The sequence below is a fragment of the Zerene cesonia genome, chromosome 17, assembly GCF_012273895.1.
Source record: "Zerene cesonia ecotype Mississippi chromosome 17, Zerene_cesonia_1.1, whole genome shotgun sequence".
Taxonomy (NCBI): domain Eukaryota; kingdom Metazoa; phylum Arthropoda; class Insecta; order Lepidoptera; family Pieridae; genus Zerene; species Zerene cesonia.
The window spans coordinates 4,493,791-4,509,818 of NC_052118.1; the positions used below are offsets into that span (position 1 = coordinate 4,493,791).

General features: G+C 35.4%; 2 protein-coding genes across 6 annotated transcripts in view; one reads left to right on the forward strand and one right to left on the reverse strand.

Annotated features, from left to right (window-relative positions):
* The window catches only part of LOC119833213 (caprin homolog), a 4,189-nt gene extending 2,672 nt beyond the window's left edge, over positions 1-1,517 (forward strand). Inside the window, exon 5 of the mRNA XM_038357136.1 lies at positions 32-1,517. Within this exon, the coding sequence (XP_038213064.1) occupies positions 32-643 (612 nt within the window). The 3' untranslated portion in view covers positions 644-1,517. The remainder of the gene's footprint in view (positions 1-31) is intronic.
* Positions 1,518-3,203: 1,686 nt separating this feature from the next.
* On the reverse strand, positions 3,204-14,493 carry LOC119833699 (dentin sialophosphoprotein-like). 5 transcript variants are annotated; one of them, XM_038357853.1, is made up of 9 exons: positions 14,158-14,491; positions 12,865-13,880; positions 10,369-11,166; positions 9,120-9,277; positions 8,872-9,009; positions 8,540-8,786; positions 6,875-7,158; positions 6,274-6,456; positions 3,204-6,111 (listed from the first exon to the last, which is right to left on the reverse strand). In XM_038357853.1, exons 2-9 carry the CDS (start codon positions 13,712-13,714, stop codon positions 6,025-6,027), a joined length of 2,745 nt encoding a protein of 914 aa, XP_038213781.1. In that variant the 5' UTR covers positions 13,715-13,880; positions 14,158-14,491; the 3' UTR covers positions 3,204-6,024. The 5 variants fall into 5 exon arrangements, with proteins under 5 accessions (XP_038213781.1, XP_038213780.1, XP_038213778.1 ...); XM_038357852.1 differs by having other exon boundaries at positions 10,369-11,184; XM_038357850.1 differs by having other exon boundaries at positions 10,369-13,880; positions 14,324-14,493.
* Between the last annotated feature and the right edge of the window lie 1,535 nt (positions 14,494-16,028).

The following is a 16,028-nucleotide window of genomic DNA, read 5'->3' on the forward strand; positions in this document are numbered from 1 at the left end:
ACAATCACATACACAACCCATTCATGCACAGCCTCATCATATTCCACCTCAGAACATGCAAGCTCCTGTCATGCATGAAGAGCAAATTCCAACAAACTCTGTTGAACAATCCCCAACAGAGGAACAGAAGTCTCCTACCCCTGTAGAAGATAAGAATGAAGTTGATGATAAAGACAGCAGAAGCCCTGAATGTGACGATGCTGAACGTAAAACACAAGGCCAAGGAGACGGACAAAATAGATTTAGAAGGTATCGCGGCAACAGTCGCGGGACATCAAACGGATACAGAGGTCGCGGCAACTTCCAAAATAGGCAAAACAATGATGGATACCATGGCAGACATGGTGAGTATCAAAACAGACCGAACAAGGATGGATACCACAACAGGCAGTACAATGACAACTACCAGAATAGACACAAAGACTACCAGAACAGGGGTGGCAATGATGGATATTATGGCAATGGTGACACTGGCGACAGCCACCAGAACGAGAACGGTGGACGTGACAGGTACAATGATAACTCGCAGGGATATCACGGCGGCTTCAAGAGCCGCGGCAGAGGCGGCCCCCGCGGAGCGCCGCGTGGCGCCCCCCGCGCGCCACGCCCCCAGTATAACCGCAAACAAGAAAATGTTGAATAAATTCTGAATATCATGAGAGATTCGGCTTCACATAACCAACTTTTCTATCAGACAAAATCATTCGTGAAAGGCAAATTTCACCGGCAACAACGTGCTGTGGCAACAACAAAAAGAGATTATGATAATAAAAAAAAAAAAATTAAAAAATCCTAAAAAAAAAGTAAAATAATAAAACTTGAAACTGCATAAAAAATAAGTTACTTGAATTTAGATGTATGATATATGCAATTATTGTAAGTTACGTTAACTCTAGATTCATGATGTATAGGTTAGTGTCATGCGAGTGACACAATGTGACGAAACGTTCGGAAGAGCTCCCTTGGCCGCGTTGGCCATCTCCGCTCAGTACCTCGTGCGTGCCTCGTCCTCGTGATAAAACTTAAGTACAGGATAAATTATGCACATATTGATAAATTCTCTACTGGGATCTTTCCAAATTTAATTTGTCTATCTGCTATATATGTTAGAAGTTTAATTTTAACTTAATTATGCTAAGTTATTATTATTTTCTATATGTTTATTGCTAAAAAAACAATCTCACTGTGGTGTTATGTTTTGTTGTGTAAATGTTCAAATTATACAATCTTCCAAATAAGCTCCCAACAGCACATGCTAAATATAAATACATAACTTTACAACTTCACCATTGGTCCTGGCTAATTGTATTTTATAATTTTATTAACTTCAATGCGCTGTTTTTGATATTTTTGTTTTAATTGTATTTAAATGAATCAATATTAACCAAGAGACATTGTAAAAAGTATGAAATGTGTATATCGATACCAAATTGTGTTATTTGGTCCAAGCTTTTTCATTTTCTTTAACATTGTTCTCAATAGAGGCTGTGTGCAAACAAATTAAAGTATCCTATGAATGTTTCTCTTTTCATTATCTAAGTCCCTTCCATTAATGTACTGTTCCCAGTTCAATGAGCAGAAATACTTATCACACCGCAGCTGTCAGCACCGTTCGATTATATCCACAGAACAAGTAGTTATCTACAAAATTGAACAGTCTGCATCAAATCTATCATTTGGAAGCACAAGCACGCGAAGGCATGGAAGCCGTTCTGACGCTGTTTTCCTTCGTGAGCCAAGTCCTATATTTAACTCTTTATGACAAAAAATACTGAACCGATTAAGATGAAACTTGTATTAATCAATAAGTTGGAGCATACCCAATACAACTAAAATCATTTCAATCCGACTGATAGTTTTTGAGTTATGCGTAAATATCATACCTATATACACTTACAAAATTTGGCGTACGTGTTTAGAAGGATCTTCTTTGATATCTGTAAAAAATGAGATAAGGAAAATAGCTGCATACACAGCTCTATACAATAACGAAATTAAAATTGTCCTCCAATATGTTAGTAAATTAACTGCACCTAGCTATATTTATTTTATTTCTCTAGGGGACTTCCCCGTAGTTTTGTACAGTCCTGCCTCAAACTGTCCGGTATGCTTTAAGTGCTTCGGGTGCATTATTCGATACATCTTTTAAGCGTGAGAGAGAAACGTCCACGTTATTCACACATACACATAAAAAAGCGGAGCGTCTCGTTGTAACTTTGAAATGACCGTTTTTACTACATGTTTTAATACATACGGTACATACACCAACACTTTTTTACAATTTTTCTGTGTCCTGCTGTTCGTTCCGGCAAATATCTGCCACGGCTGGACCGATTTTGACGGGCACTGGCGGATTGCTGATATAATAAGGAATACGTTGAGGTGAGGTGAGGATTCAAAGAGGAAACTCATTTACGCGGGAGAAACTACGTGACGCATCTAGTTCTTATATAAGAAGCCCGTTTAAATGTTACTAACATACATACATTTAAGGTTTTTTTGCACAGTTTTACTTTACACAATTAATACAACCTTTAACTCTGCTGACGTAAAGAACACACAAAATAAAGCTTAAAAATTAAACCTAATATTGGTCTATCAATCACCATATCAAATTTGTCAAACTCTAAAAACAGACAAACAAGTATAAGAATAATTGTTTTGTAGTCTAAAAAAAACATTTATCATTTACTCTTTCTACACTGTAGCTATACATATTACTACACGCATTACTCTTTCTAGTTATCAGTAACTAGAAAGAGTAATGAGTGTAGTAATATGTATAGCTACTCAAATTCAATAGATTATACCAGTTTTTCTCAGTGGGCGATAACGCCCCTTGTAGGCGCTGAAGGCCTAGACGGGTCGGTTAAGAGGTTCAGAAAAAATTGGGTGGCGGAAAGGATACGCTGAAAAGTAATTAATTATATATATTATAGCGTTTGAGTTCAGGACCACTGGGCATCCATCGATCTTCTGTTCTTCTCTGCTCTTTGTCAGATAATATATTAATTGCCAAATGATAAGAAAATAAAAAATGAGTTTGTAAATTAAGGTGTTTATTTAAATGAAGTTTGTTTTCTATGCGAGTAGTAAAAATAGACATAAAATCAAGTGTCCTGACCAATCCAGACAAAATAAATACTTCCATTTTATTTTTCAATTTCCACAGATGACATTCGCCTTTTAAACTTTCTTATAAATCTATCTCTGCGTATAAACTATAATATTATATGCTTACATCAGTGTAGAGACTTTATTAAACCTATACAACCCAATGGAATTATACAAATTATCGTCTACTTAACTAAATTTAAACATAAAGGTATAGGTAATATCGCATTCATTTGTTCGATTATAGTATAAAGTTTTAAGTAAAAACTAAGAATTGAACATTCTACAATCAGTCACATTTTGACGGGCTGGCATAGTAATATGTCAGCGCTTATATATTGCTCATCAGACACATTAGTTGATACAAGTTTCTTCTGGCATTAGGAATGTCTTATAAAATCCATAGTTTTATCACAATATTAAAGAAGCAAAACATTTAACAATACTGATTATTTCCAACTTTTTATTTTTGTCGACAACTTATTGATTTCATTCCTTTTTAAGTATAAATGTTTGAATGTTCTTTGTAAAAGTGTATCAATAAACCATGTTGAGTAATACTTATATATTAGGCCAAAACACTACAATCGTAATGTAGTTATTATTGCGCTCATGTTATCTGGTATTAAATGACTAACAAAATTTACACACAATGATCACGATATATGGTACTTGGAAGACTGAAGAAATTAACATTGAGGTTTTATTTTTGTCGCTTTATATGGTTCACCATTATATATTATGCCACAGTCAATCTCATTGCCCATCAAAACCACTCTTGATTGAAAAATCAGTAAAGATGTTTTTGACCGTGGCATATTTCAAAAACATTTTGACCTCAAAGGCAAAGAAAGAACAAGCGAACTCACACAGGATCTACATAGTCTTTAGTTTAAAAATGTGTTAGCTAGGAGCGACGAGAGTGTTAGGTACGAAGGTTATCTATGAGTTAACGCTCGTGCCGAGCGAGGGAAGTCAGCGTGCCACGGCTGCTGCCGGCGACTGACTTTCGGGCGTTGCCCACTCAAACAGAAACCAATTATGTATTTATACAATAACCCGCATGTTAAACGTTCATGGTGAAATTTCATATGAATTATTTGATCCTTTTTTTATTTTCTTTTAATGTTTAAAGTGATATTGACCAATGTACTTAGTTAAACCACTTGACTGCATAAATCAGTCAAAAATGTTCTCGCCCAAGGACGTCCATCAAAAACATTTTTGTCTGATTCTTGCTCTCAAAAGTGATTTTGACCGGCAATGTAACATAATATATGATCGATGGAAGTATAGAAGTAAATATTTAAAATACTATATAAATTATATAGATATCGTTAGTATATTTGTGATGAAATTATTAACGCTAATTATATTTTATTAAACCGACGAGGGCTTGATTAATAAATTGAATACAAAAGCTAGATCAAAATGTGATTTCGGAGCAAGGACCGCTTCTGTATTGAACAACCACGACGGAGCAAACATTATTGCATGAGAAAATCTATATATACAACACAAGTAACGTAAGGCAAGAGTATAAAGACGATTGTTGATATCCAATATTAAATAAAGTATCAATAAATTTTCTAGTTATTTCTGATTCTTATATATTATAACAGCCGAATCGACTTCGTCCTTAAATAGCACTGGACACTCACAACAAATTTATTTACAAGTATTGCTGTTTACAAATACGTATTTAATATAAGGCTTCGTTTCATTTGGCGAGAATGCTAGACCTAATTAAAATGTCTATATTTCTGTACTGCAATTTTCGCATTTACACAAAGCCAGCCTAGTTCGCTAATGTACTGTAAACTTTAAAAAAAAATTGTGATCCTCACCATTAAACTATTTTTAAATTAATTGAATAATAACAGAAGATGATTAATTTAAAACAAATATTGAGAAATAAAAAAATCATTGGCAAGTTTCGTATACATCATACTACAATTTCAAAATGTTTTTAATGCACATGTAATTTATTATAGAATTCATAAATTAATGTTACATCAATACCATGAGATAAAAAAAATATAATTATATTTTATAGCATACTTATAACATGACATTTTTATATCAATTGGGCGAACTATGAAATAACTATTGGCAGTTTATTGTATAAAATCAATTACATATTCGAAAGTATTATTATTACGGGAGGGTCTTACTTATTTTAAAAGTTACACGGCTTTCATTAGAACTTTAAAAAAATATTGTATATTATAAAAGTTTCTGCATCTGATTTAATAACTCTAAAACTAGCCCGCGGCTTCGCTTGTTTGCGAATTGTATTGTTCGCAAATCCCCTTGAAGACATATAGAAAAAAAATCGGACCAGCAGCTTGGAAACAGTTTAGTGACAAACAGACACACAGAATAAAAGATGAGATGGGAGTAAGGTTCAGTGTAAGTAATCTGAAAATATAGTCTTCAATTAACTCATTGAGCTTGTTTCAAAACTGTTATTGGAATATATTATGATTGCAACTTTGAAACTTAAAGTTACCTCCGCAGGTAACGCGGTATAAAATCGGATAAAAATATCCTTATTAATACATTAACGAACTAAAACTGTAGCATCAAATCATTAAAAATGATAAAACGGTTCTGTAAACAAAATGGCACCGACACTAAATCTACTAATACTAAGTAGCGGCCAGTTTGAGAATCACAATGTAGAAAAAAATTATTCAAATATGTGATGACAATGTGATGAAACATCAGATTTTATCCACTTCCATTTTATTATGCTAATTAAATGCTAACCTGTACGTGAGTTATAAAATATAAAAAAAACAATTAGATACATTCAGCACACACTTCACAGGTATAAAATTAAATAAAAATTGTTCATATAAAGTGTATTTTGAACAGTACACTTCAGATTCGACATTATAATCAATGTTATATCATTTGTCTTGACATAACATGCCGTATTTTTCTTTCCCATGACTCCGCCTCCGCCCACGAATGTCGTACGTCACGGAACAACTGAAATAAAAGGAAAAATTTTAAAAATTACATCGGACAAACATTTTAACAATTTTGTCAAGTCATAAAATTTTTATACTTTCAAAAATTGTTTCATCTAATTCCTGCTCTATACAGTTTTATCAGTTATTAAAACAGAGAAATAAAACAGAAAATATTTACCTGAGATAACCAAGGCTCATCTGCTAATAGCTCATTTAATATAACTGTTGTGTCTTTGTTGGGGTTTTGTAACCGTTTCTCTGCTACCCTTTTACTGCACTCTGAGTACATTAGGTACTTTTGATGTGATATCCTCGAATATAATTGCACTCGACCGCAACACGTAGAACAAACTAAGAATTCCTGAAATGTTTTTATAATCATTATTTTTCGTTTTCTTTATATGATAGACTTGCAACAGCTTCGCTCAGGTATGTTTTTAACTTTACAAGAATATATCATAATCCCCCTCGAGGCAAAGCCCACAAAAACATTTTATGCTATCAACAACATGTAATTTTTATTTTTATACCATTCAATAGATTTATGAATGACATTTTTTGACAAAGAATAAAAAAATTGATCATGAGGCAATCGAAACAACATTGTGGCAATTGAAATAATGTTTCAAATTGGTTGAGATGGTTATGCCGTATGCTTTATACGGCAGGCGAGGAACGACCAAATCATACAAGCGCCCGCCGCCACATTGAACCCGGGCCGAGCGGCCATCTTTGCGGCCGGCGTAGTGTTACGTACCAGTACGCCTATAACACTTTACCTTCTCATATGCGAGCCTAGCGTCCGGCTGCACGGGCTCGAGCGTGGCCGGGTTGTACGGCTGGCCGTAGAGCAGCAGGCGCGCGACGGCGGGGCGCGCGCAGGCCCGGCACGCGCCCGCGCCCGCCGCCACGCTGAGGCCGGGCCACGTGCCCACGGCCGCGTCGAGCGCGCGCGCGCCCGCCGCGCCGCCGCCGCCCGCGCCGCCCGCGCTGCTCGACACGCGCGAGCGCATCGTCTCCGTCACTTCGTCTACGGTCTTCACGTTCGAGAGGAAGTACTCGTCTGAAAATTGAGTCATTTTTTACACATTAGTGATTTAATTCAAATGTAACGACGAGATCCTCCATCCCGCTACTAGTAAATTGAAAGAGAGAAAATAAAAATGATTTTATAGTGAAACGACAGGTCACTTTCTTTATATTACCTAAGCCAGAAAAACCATAATGAAACAGACATAAGATTTTACAAAAACTTTGTAAAATCTTTAATCGAGCAATATTATTATAGTACAGTATTTCCGACGTTAAGGATATGTGCAGATGAAACAAGGTACCATACAACTACCTGAATACATAGTTCAAAATCGATTGATAAAAACCACATACTATTCTAATATATAAAATTCTCGTGTCACAGTTTTCGTTGCCATACTCCTCCGAAACGACTTGACCGATTTTGATGAAATTTTTTGTGCTTATCCGGTATCTATGAGAATCGGCCAACATCTATTTTTCATATCCCTTAATGATAAGAGTAAGGCAGAACAGCGTTTGCCGGGTGCAGCTAGTAGAACTATAAATGTTTCAATTATTTGTTGGGTTCTAGTATAAAAAAATATACATAAATTAACTGACAGAAAATAATTCTCAGGCATTTTGTACTGTTTGGAAAGGCCAACGTAAAACAAATGTATATTTAACATATCATATTTTAGAAATTAAAAACTTTTTAACGGATTTTAAATGCGATTTATTCATTATGTTATTAACCCCTTATGATTTATTCATTATATTTAGGGTTAATAATATAATGAATAAATCGCGTTTAAAATCCGTTAAAAAGTTTTTAATTTCTAAATGTATAATACTCGCGTAAAATCAAACACAAGAAAATACTATATCATATTTTTTTAATCGTTACGATAACAAATATAATGATAAGTGTATTCTCAAATAAGAATATGGCCATTTAACAAATGTTTACTGTCAATATTCGAGTTAAAGGTTGATAATATAATAATAATATCCTAATAACCTGCTTATCCATAACTATTACTTTTTTGAGTGAAATTTTTGTTGCCAATGAGGCATCATGAGGTTGTGGGAAAATAGTGTTAAGTTATATAAAATATCTTTAAACGAGATTTTGCGATTTACGTAGTTCGTTTATAAATCGTAAATGATAGTATTAGCTAGTCGTATAAAAGTAACGAGCATTTTTCTTTTAATAAATAAAGTGTAAGTATACACAAGAAACTCATATTCAAAAATGTGGGATGCCACATACCAAAAATGCTACTCTGCCTTACTCTTATCATTTATGGGTATGAAAAGAGATCTTGGGTATCTCAGACATACGAGATATGCACAAAAATCTGTGTCCAGTCCAGTATGGTAACTAACATAGTGACAACAGAATTTAATGTATAAAAAAAGAAACTTACCCTGTTCCTGAAATATTTCCGTTAAGAAATTCGGATCTAAGGCATGTGATATTAACGTTTGTATATACACTTCAAAATTCTCTTGATACATTTGTGTCTCCAGCATTCTTTTTTCTATAAAATGGCAGTCATCACCCTGCAATTCACTTCTCACTAATTCAACTATTGTTTCCAAATGTGTTTGAGAACGTATTTTAACTTGAACTTGAGTATACAGTTTTTTGTTTTCCGGATTCCATACAGTATACTGAAATTTTATATTAAAATACAATAATACAATATTTAATGGTAACATTAAAAAAATCATGCTATGTTTATGAAATGTTTTTTACCGTGGATATATTTCTATATAAAACTTTTCCATTCTCTTCAAAAGGCTCGTATTTCTGCAATAAAGTTTTACCATCTACTCTCCATATCGCTGGCCACATTTCACTGAGCTCATTTTTTAACGCAACAAATTCTCCAGACTACAAAATTCACAAAAATAATAAGTTAAAATAAAGCATATTTTACTTTGAATTATATTAATTAAGATTAAAGTAGTATTGAGTAGAGAAGTGATAAAACATACAATTACCTGATAAGGCATTTCTTCAATCGGTCGCGTATTGTCGATTTGACCCGTGTTAGAAATCTGCTGATGGGATTTAATGTTATGCAATTTCCTGTTCGAGTTAGCGTCATTGTCCGATGATCCATACACTCCGTACCCTAAGCCGACTGCATGAGCACCTACTGAAGTAGGTGTTAATATTAATGTAATATAAAATAAAATATTTGTAAAATAAATTCATAAATTGGAAGTATTTAATTTACCTGTTTCATCCGTAATATGCGATTTGTTTTACCCGGGAAATACATTGTATTATGAGTAAATAAAATGGGATAGGTTTAGAGGGAAGGGATGATGATGAACTATTCACCATTGCGATAACATGTGCACATATTGCAATCATGTTGCAATTAATATTTTGTACAAATAAAGTTATAATTTGTCATTAAAGTTTAAACAATATTTTACAATGGACATGTTATCCCTAATTGGCGAATTGAAGGGTGCTACCAGGAATAATTACAAACTAAAATTATGTAACACAATAATCAGTAATATACTCGCATTTATTTTTATGTTTTTTCCTCCTATTATACAAAAGTATTTACATAAAATATTGAGAATTGTGCATAAACAAATAACAATTAAATAGAAATACAAAAACTTATATTCCGGGCATGATCTGCTAATACATGTTTTTTCATAACTTATAGCTGTCAAAGTATTATGCATTTCATCTTCCTTATAATATAAAATCACTTTAGCTAACAGCAAAATATATGAATACACTATCATAAGTACGAACTAAATCAAATACTGTAAATACAATACATTTTATATTTACAAAAGACACCCACTGGTATCAATCCCATATAAAAATATACCACATTTTTTGGAATTATTAATGGTAGCACCCCTTCAATAGCGAGTATGACAAGAGTCACAGTTTCTACAATTTACAATTAAATGGCACTAATAATGTGTCATCAATAACAACAATTATTACGGTGAAATCTTGTTACAGACTAACGCTAAAATAACAACCTCTACAAAGATAGATACATCACATTTTTATCATAGAAATTATTTACAGTCGTCGGCAATAATAGATTTCATCTAATAAAAAATTTACATATCACAGTTAAAATGTAACAAGTTTTCACAAGAGCTGCCAATATCGGCAGTTAGCTTGCTCCTGTCATACAAGCTTCAGGGCTAGTTCTTCACCATCGCGCTCTACTTCTCAAATGGAAATCTAATAAATTGAACGCACCTTCTTCGGGTTGGTGTTGGTAATAGTATTGTTGTTGGGGCGCTGCCTGCAGCGAGGCCACGGGCGGCGGCGCGGGCGGGCGCGGCTTCTTGGGCGCGGCCGGCTGAGGCGCTATGGCGGCCGACGGCGTGGGCTTGTTCATCGCCGTCGCTCGCCCCTTCTTCGTCTTATCGTTCAGGGGCGTGCTCGGAACGTTCAGCACGGGCTTGTTCAGCCGTCTCGCCTCCTCCTCCGCCTCGTACGCGGAATCTTCTGTCCCGTCGTACTTTCTTTTTCTATCCTTATTTAAATGGTAATATCTCGGGTCGTCCAACTCTACACCTTTCGCTTGCGACCCTAGCAGATTCGCCTGCGCCCCGTGTAACTGATTAGCACCCAAAAGGCCTGTCGCATTCATACTCGCCGTTGAACTCATGACAGGGTTACTTAGAGACATACCTGTGTTTAAAGCGTTCGACGAAGCCATAGCGCCGTTAGCACTTTGCTGTGTTGAATTCGTTTCGCAGTGATTTTTTGTGACATCGTTCGGATTGTATGTCTTGTTATTGACTGTATTGCTGTTGGTATTTGTTCTCGACCAAGTAGACTTTCTAGCGCCTCGGCCGGCCGGCGGAGGAGACGTGTCGCGTTCTCCTTGTAAGAATTTTAAATAGGAAGCCATGAAGCCTGAACCCGGGCCCGTGACAGGAACATTGAATTTTTTTTCCATAATTTTTGAAGTAGTGTCTTGTGAGGTACTGTTAAGGTTCTGCTGCTGTGAAGAGGGTGCTACCGTCGACGAAGAATTTGCTCGTTGTTCTGCAAGGAAACCAAGTTCTTCCTCTATATTTGGTACTACCACCTTAGGCTGTTCCTCTTCACGAGTTTCAGGCGTAGAAAATGATGACGAGGAAGCCGAAGGTGGAGTTTCACTAAATGACGATAAAGGTGTTAACTCCACAGAGGATTGGAAATCAGGATGAGGACCTAAGTGAAAGGGTGGAAAGTATGTTAATGCATGGCCATGTTGCATTGCAAGGGCTTGATGTTGATTAGCAAAGTTTGTGGCGTGTAAAGGTGCTTGAGAACCGAAAGCTGATGTGCCAGGAAACATTTTAGGGGGAGGTGGTGGGAGATTCCACCTTTCAAAATCAAAAAAGCTGCCATTCTGTTGTTGGTTAGTGGTAGAACTATGAGCAGGAGGTGGTATTCTAGTAGCTAAATAGTCAGCCATCACTGCAGCATTTGAGAGCTCATTAGAATGTGAAATAGGCTTTTCTGTACTCTTACGTCTGGTAACTTTAGCAGCTGGAATAGCATTAGGCACAATTGTGGAATTTTTACTTGTTTTAGACTCTTGTACTTGACAACTTTGTTGTAAACTTTGTAAATTTTTAACTATACTCATTGGATCACCACGACAACTGGAAAGATCCTGTAAAGCTACGTTATTGCTGTCAAAATAATGATGCTTTTCACTTAATCCTAACCTATCACTAGAATTTTGAGATGACTTTTCATTGTGAGTATTATTCTCTGATAATGTACTATAACTATTTGAATTACTGGTATTATTGCTGCCACTACTACTAGTATATTTTCTTTGCCTGTCTGTCTCCCAACAATTAGGTGTGGAGCTTTGATTACGTTCATAACGGCTTTCACTGTATGATTTATTTTGTTCAATACCTAATGCTCTAGTTATAACTGAAGGGTAAGCTACTTGACTATTTTGGGATGGGGGCCTTGAAATAGATGCATCTAGAGGTGAACGGGGTGCAGGATTACTAACTTTACTATAATGTTCTGTATGTTGTTGCGGTGAATTTATAGAATTCATTGGGCTGTGATATACTGGGTATGCAGGACTAGACCTATGGCCTAAAGGAGAAGTTTGTGGTGCTGTTTGTAAAGGACTTTGTCTCTTAGCACCTATACTACAATCAGGTCCATTTTGGGAACTACTACTGGAATATCCAGTATCAGTACTTGAACTGCTTTTGGCTCGAACATGATATTCAGTTTCAACATTATTTCCACTTTGATAGTGCCTAAAACTTGAATTCTGTGAGGAAGAATATGAGGAGTTACCTATTCTACTTGACTTAGAACTACCATTACTGTTATTAAATCCTAGCCGTCCAGGCGCATCCATAATGGAATAACTTATGGGGGATGACTGTGGCTGTAATTTCTCAATTGATTCACAACTTTTTCTTTGTTCACTACTTAGTTCAGGGTAAACTTTGCTTTGAGCTTTGGTCTGAACCTGGGGTGGCTTGGATGTAGGAGATACAAAGCCACTACTAGTATTTGAGGGACGTGAAGTTTTTTCACTACTGGCACTTTTCGGTGATTGAGAATTATAAATAGAGGCTGAAGGTCTGGTTGAATTAGAAGATGAGGATCGATAGTCTTTACTGGGAGGAGTTGGGGATGAAGTTACTGTTGGAGTTGACACAATACAAGACTGCTGAGAATGAGCAGCGGAACTTGCAGAACTTGAATAAGACTTACTTCCCGCATAATCCTGTTGTGATGAAATTCCACTTTTTGAACTGCTTGTACTATATGAATTTTCACTTTGATTTCCATAAGTGGAAGGGGATTGAAAAAATGTTGATGATGTTGACGAAACTGGCTGTTTTGATGCTGTCGCTGGAGATCCCGATCTGTTTGCAGGTTTCTGTCCAGCATTGGAAATTTGAGAATTAATGTGGTTATTTAAAGTTTGAGCGGCTGCAAAATGAGCATTAAAATTATCATATGTAGCTCCTGCTTTTGTTGTTGCTGGACTTGGTGATGAGGGCACTACACTTTCATGAGGCAGAATACCAAAAGGGCTTGGTAGTTGATTATTGCCTTGCCAACTTAAGCCTGCAGTACTGCCTGGAGTCGAAGGCTGATCAAAAAATGAGGTCCCTTGTGCAGCAATTGCTTGATGAGAGTAATTTTCTCTTAATGAAGAAAGTTCAGATTCAACGGAAGATTGTTTAGATGCCACTGCGGCTTGGGCTTGTGCTATGACTTGCCGATGTTGAAGAGAAGAACTGTAATGAGCTGGCTTAGGGTTTGCATGATGAAACAATGGTGAAAATACTGCATCATAGCTAACGGCTGGGGGAGACAGGAAGCCACCTGGGTTAAAGGGGGATGCAGTTGATGAACCTAACTGCCCCGCAAGAGATGCTGTAGTGTGAGCTGCCTGAAGTAACAATTGGCTTGTGGTTGATGGCACCGATTGACTGCCTAGGCCTGTACCACTGCTTGCCAGGTGGTGATGAAAATCTCCACTTGCTGCACCAGCCTGAACACCAGCTAGCCGATTGTATGAAGCATATGCTGACCATGGTCCTACTGGATCCATTACCACCTCCGTGTTGTTAGTATGTTTTTAATTTAATATTTCAATACAAGTCCACACTTTCATCCATAGTCTTTCAATGTAAATGTTTTATATTTTAAAATATCACTACACTCAAGCACATGTATTCATATTTTGACCGTCAAATATATCTTCATGGTTTGCACTCCTGAAAAAAGACAACATTCAATAAATAAACAATAACAATGAAATGCATCTTATAAGATATACATTTTTACAAATACGTTTAAGATTAATAGTGGTCTGGTAAGCAGCGACGTTTAAACAATATTTACGGAAATAAGAAAACAGCAATTTTCTAGTAAACATTTAATTGAAACAAGATTTTAAGCCGCTTCGAAACAGAAGCGTCAATGCGCTTTGGCGATGATAGAACAGGTAAATGAATATTAGTACTAAGCAAGCAAATGCGTGTGGAAACGTACCATTTCTTTAGTTTTGAAATTTATTATATCAATGTGGTTTCACAGGACGCTCACACAACAGATAACATCATAAATATGGCCTCGACTCTTCTAGTGCTCGTGACGACGGGTTTTGTCTATTGTGAAACGAAGAACCACTTTTATCGTCATAAAATAAGTCACAAACCTTCACGTATTTAGCACACTATGAATCAAAGTCGGCTCTCTTTTTTAGATACGCTGATTCTTTTAAAAATGCTATTACTCTTATTTACAAGCAGAAAAACGACAACGTTTCGCCTTTCACATTAATCGCCGCCATCTTACTTGTCTTATGTCGAATGAGAGACCGGACAACAAGCCGAGCAGCGCCCTCTAGATGGCAATGAAAATCATTTTTATACTTTTTAAAAAACAGAGTATAAAATGTATTTTTCCTAGGTAGTTCATATAGAAATGGTAAACGCTTTCAAATTTATTTAGAAAATTAGGCAAATTTTATTATAAAACAATATATAAACTTTTTACAAACTGGAATTTGCCACATCTTTTATCATTTGAATTTGATTCTGGAACCGTGTACATATCTATTTTATGATGTAATATTTTTTTAATAAATACTAAGGGAGATGCAATATATTAGCGTCAGTACCGATAGGTTGCCTGTAAAAAATTGACAAGGCGCAACTATCTATAATTAATTTGTAATCATCATCAGTAAACTGTTTTTTTTTTCAATAAATGTACGTCATTTTATGGAAAAAAAATGTGTCCAGACTCTACCTATCAGTCAGCCGTGACGTTGGTGTTGCTAGGTGTAAACTGGTATCGGCCATTTTTGTTAATTACTTATTCAGTAGTGTATTTTTTATTTCAATGCAAGATAATATAAAAAAAAACCTTTGTAATTAATAAAAATAATAACAAGTGTTATAATCTTTTTATTTAAAAACATTAAAAGTATGATTGTACTATAGCTATAAATATTAATAACTAGCTATAGTCGCGACTTCGTTCGCGTTTGTCAATAAATACTTACATTGAATTTCACCCCTCCCCCACCAGACACGGTATCGATTTCCGGGATGAAAAGAAAATAAGATCCTTCCACGAAGTAGGTGCTATAACCATATCAAGTTTCATCAAAATCCGTTCAGTAGTTTTTGCATGATTCTTATTCGAGATACAGACAGACAGGTATTTTTTTTCTATACATTTATACTTTATGGACAATAAAAAAAAATAAATATAAATCTTTTTTTTTAAACATTTTTTTTTTAAATTGCGAGCGCCATTTTAAAATATGTAGTTGACGCTTGAACTCTTTTGGTCCTTCGGTCAAAAAAACAAATATTTATTTTTAGATTTAAAAGTATGTAGGAATAAATAAACTACAAATCAATTTATTCATTTTACACATTTATTACCATTACATTACACGCATTTTATCTTTAACAGCTATGTTCTTTGGTACAGATATATAAAATCTTGAAAGACAACGCGCAGAAATAAGAAGGTACCAGCAGCAACAAATTTTGTGGCGACTCTGATCTTCATGCAGTTAGCTGCACAATCGCGTACCTGCGCGAACTTTGCTCTTGTGGCTAACTTCCAAGCCGCCATAAAGAACAGTTCTACCCATACCATTCTTTGATTAATATTAAAAATGAATAAATACGAATTACAATATACATAATGATAATACGTATAGAGCAAGCATGTTTCGAGCTATTACTTTCCCCCAATAGTATGTAGACAGATTATCACCCGATTATTCAAGTATCTAGTTAAATGTTTTTTTTTTATTATTTTATTTAAGAAAGCCAGTGCAAGTAAAGAAGTTATTGAAATATAATATAAACTATCACTATGAATTACATAATGCTTTAAAT

What these genes read in the sequence shown, in the direction of transcription:
- LOC119833699 (XM_038357850.1), bottom strand. Translation starts at nt 13,714, where the DNA reads ATGGATCCAGTAGGACCATGGTCAGCATATGCTTCATACAATCGGCTA. An exon ending in TATATAGAAATATATCCACG is followed by an intron (nt 8,787 to 8,871) that starts GTAAAAAACATT and finishes ATAAAATTTCAG; the next exon opens with TATACTGTATGGAATCCGGA. An exon ending in GGAAATATTTCAGGAACAGG is followed by an intron (nt 7,159 to 8,539) that starts GTAAGTTTCTTT and finishes CTCAATTTTCAG; the next exon opens with ACGAGTACTTCCTCTCGAAC.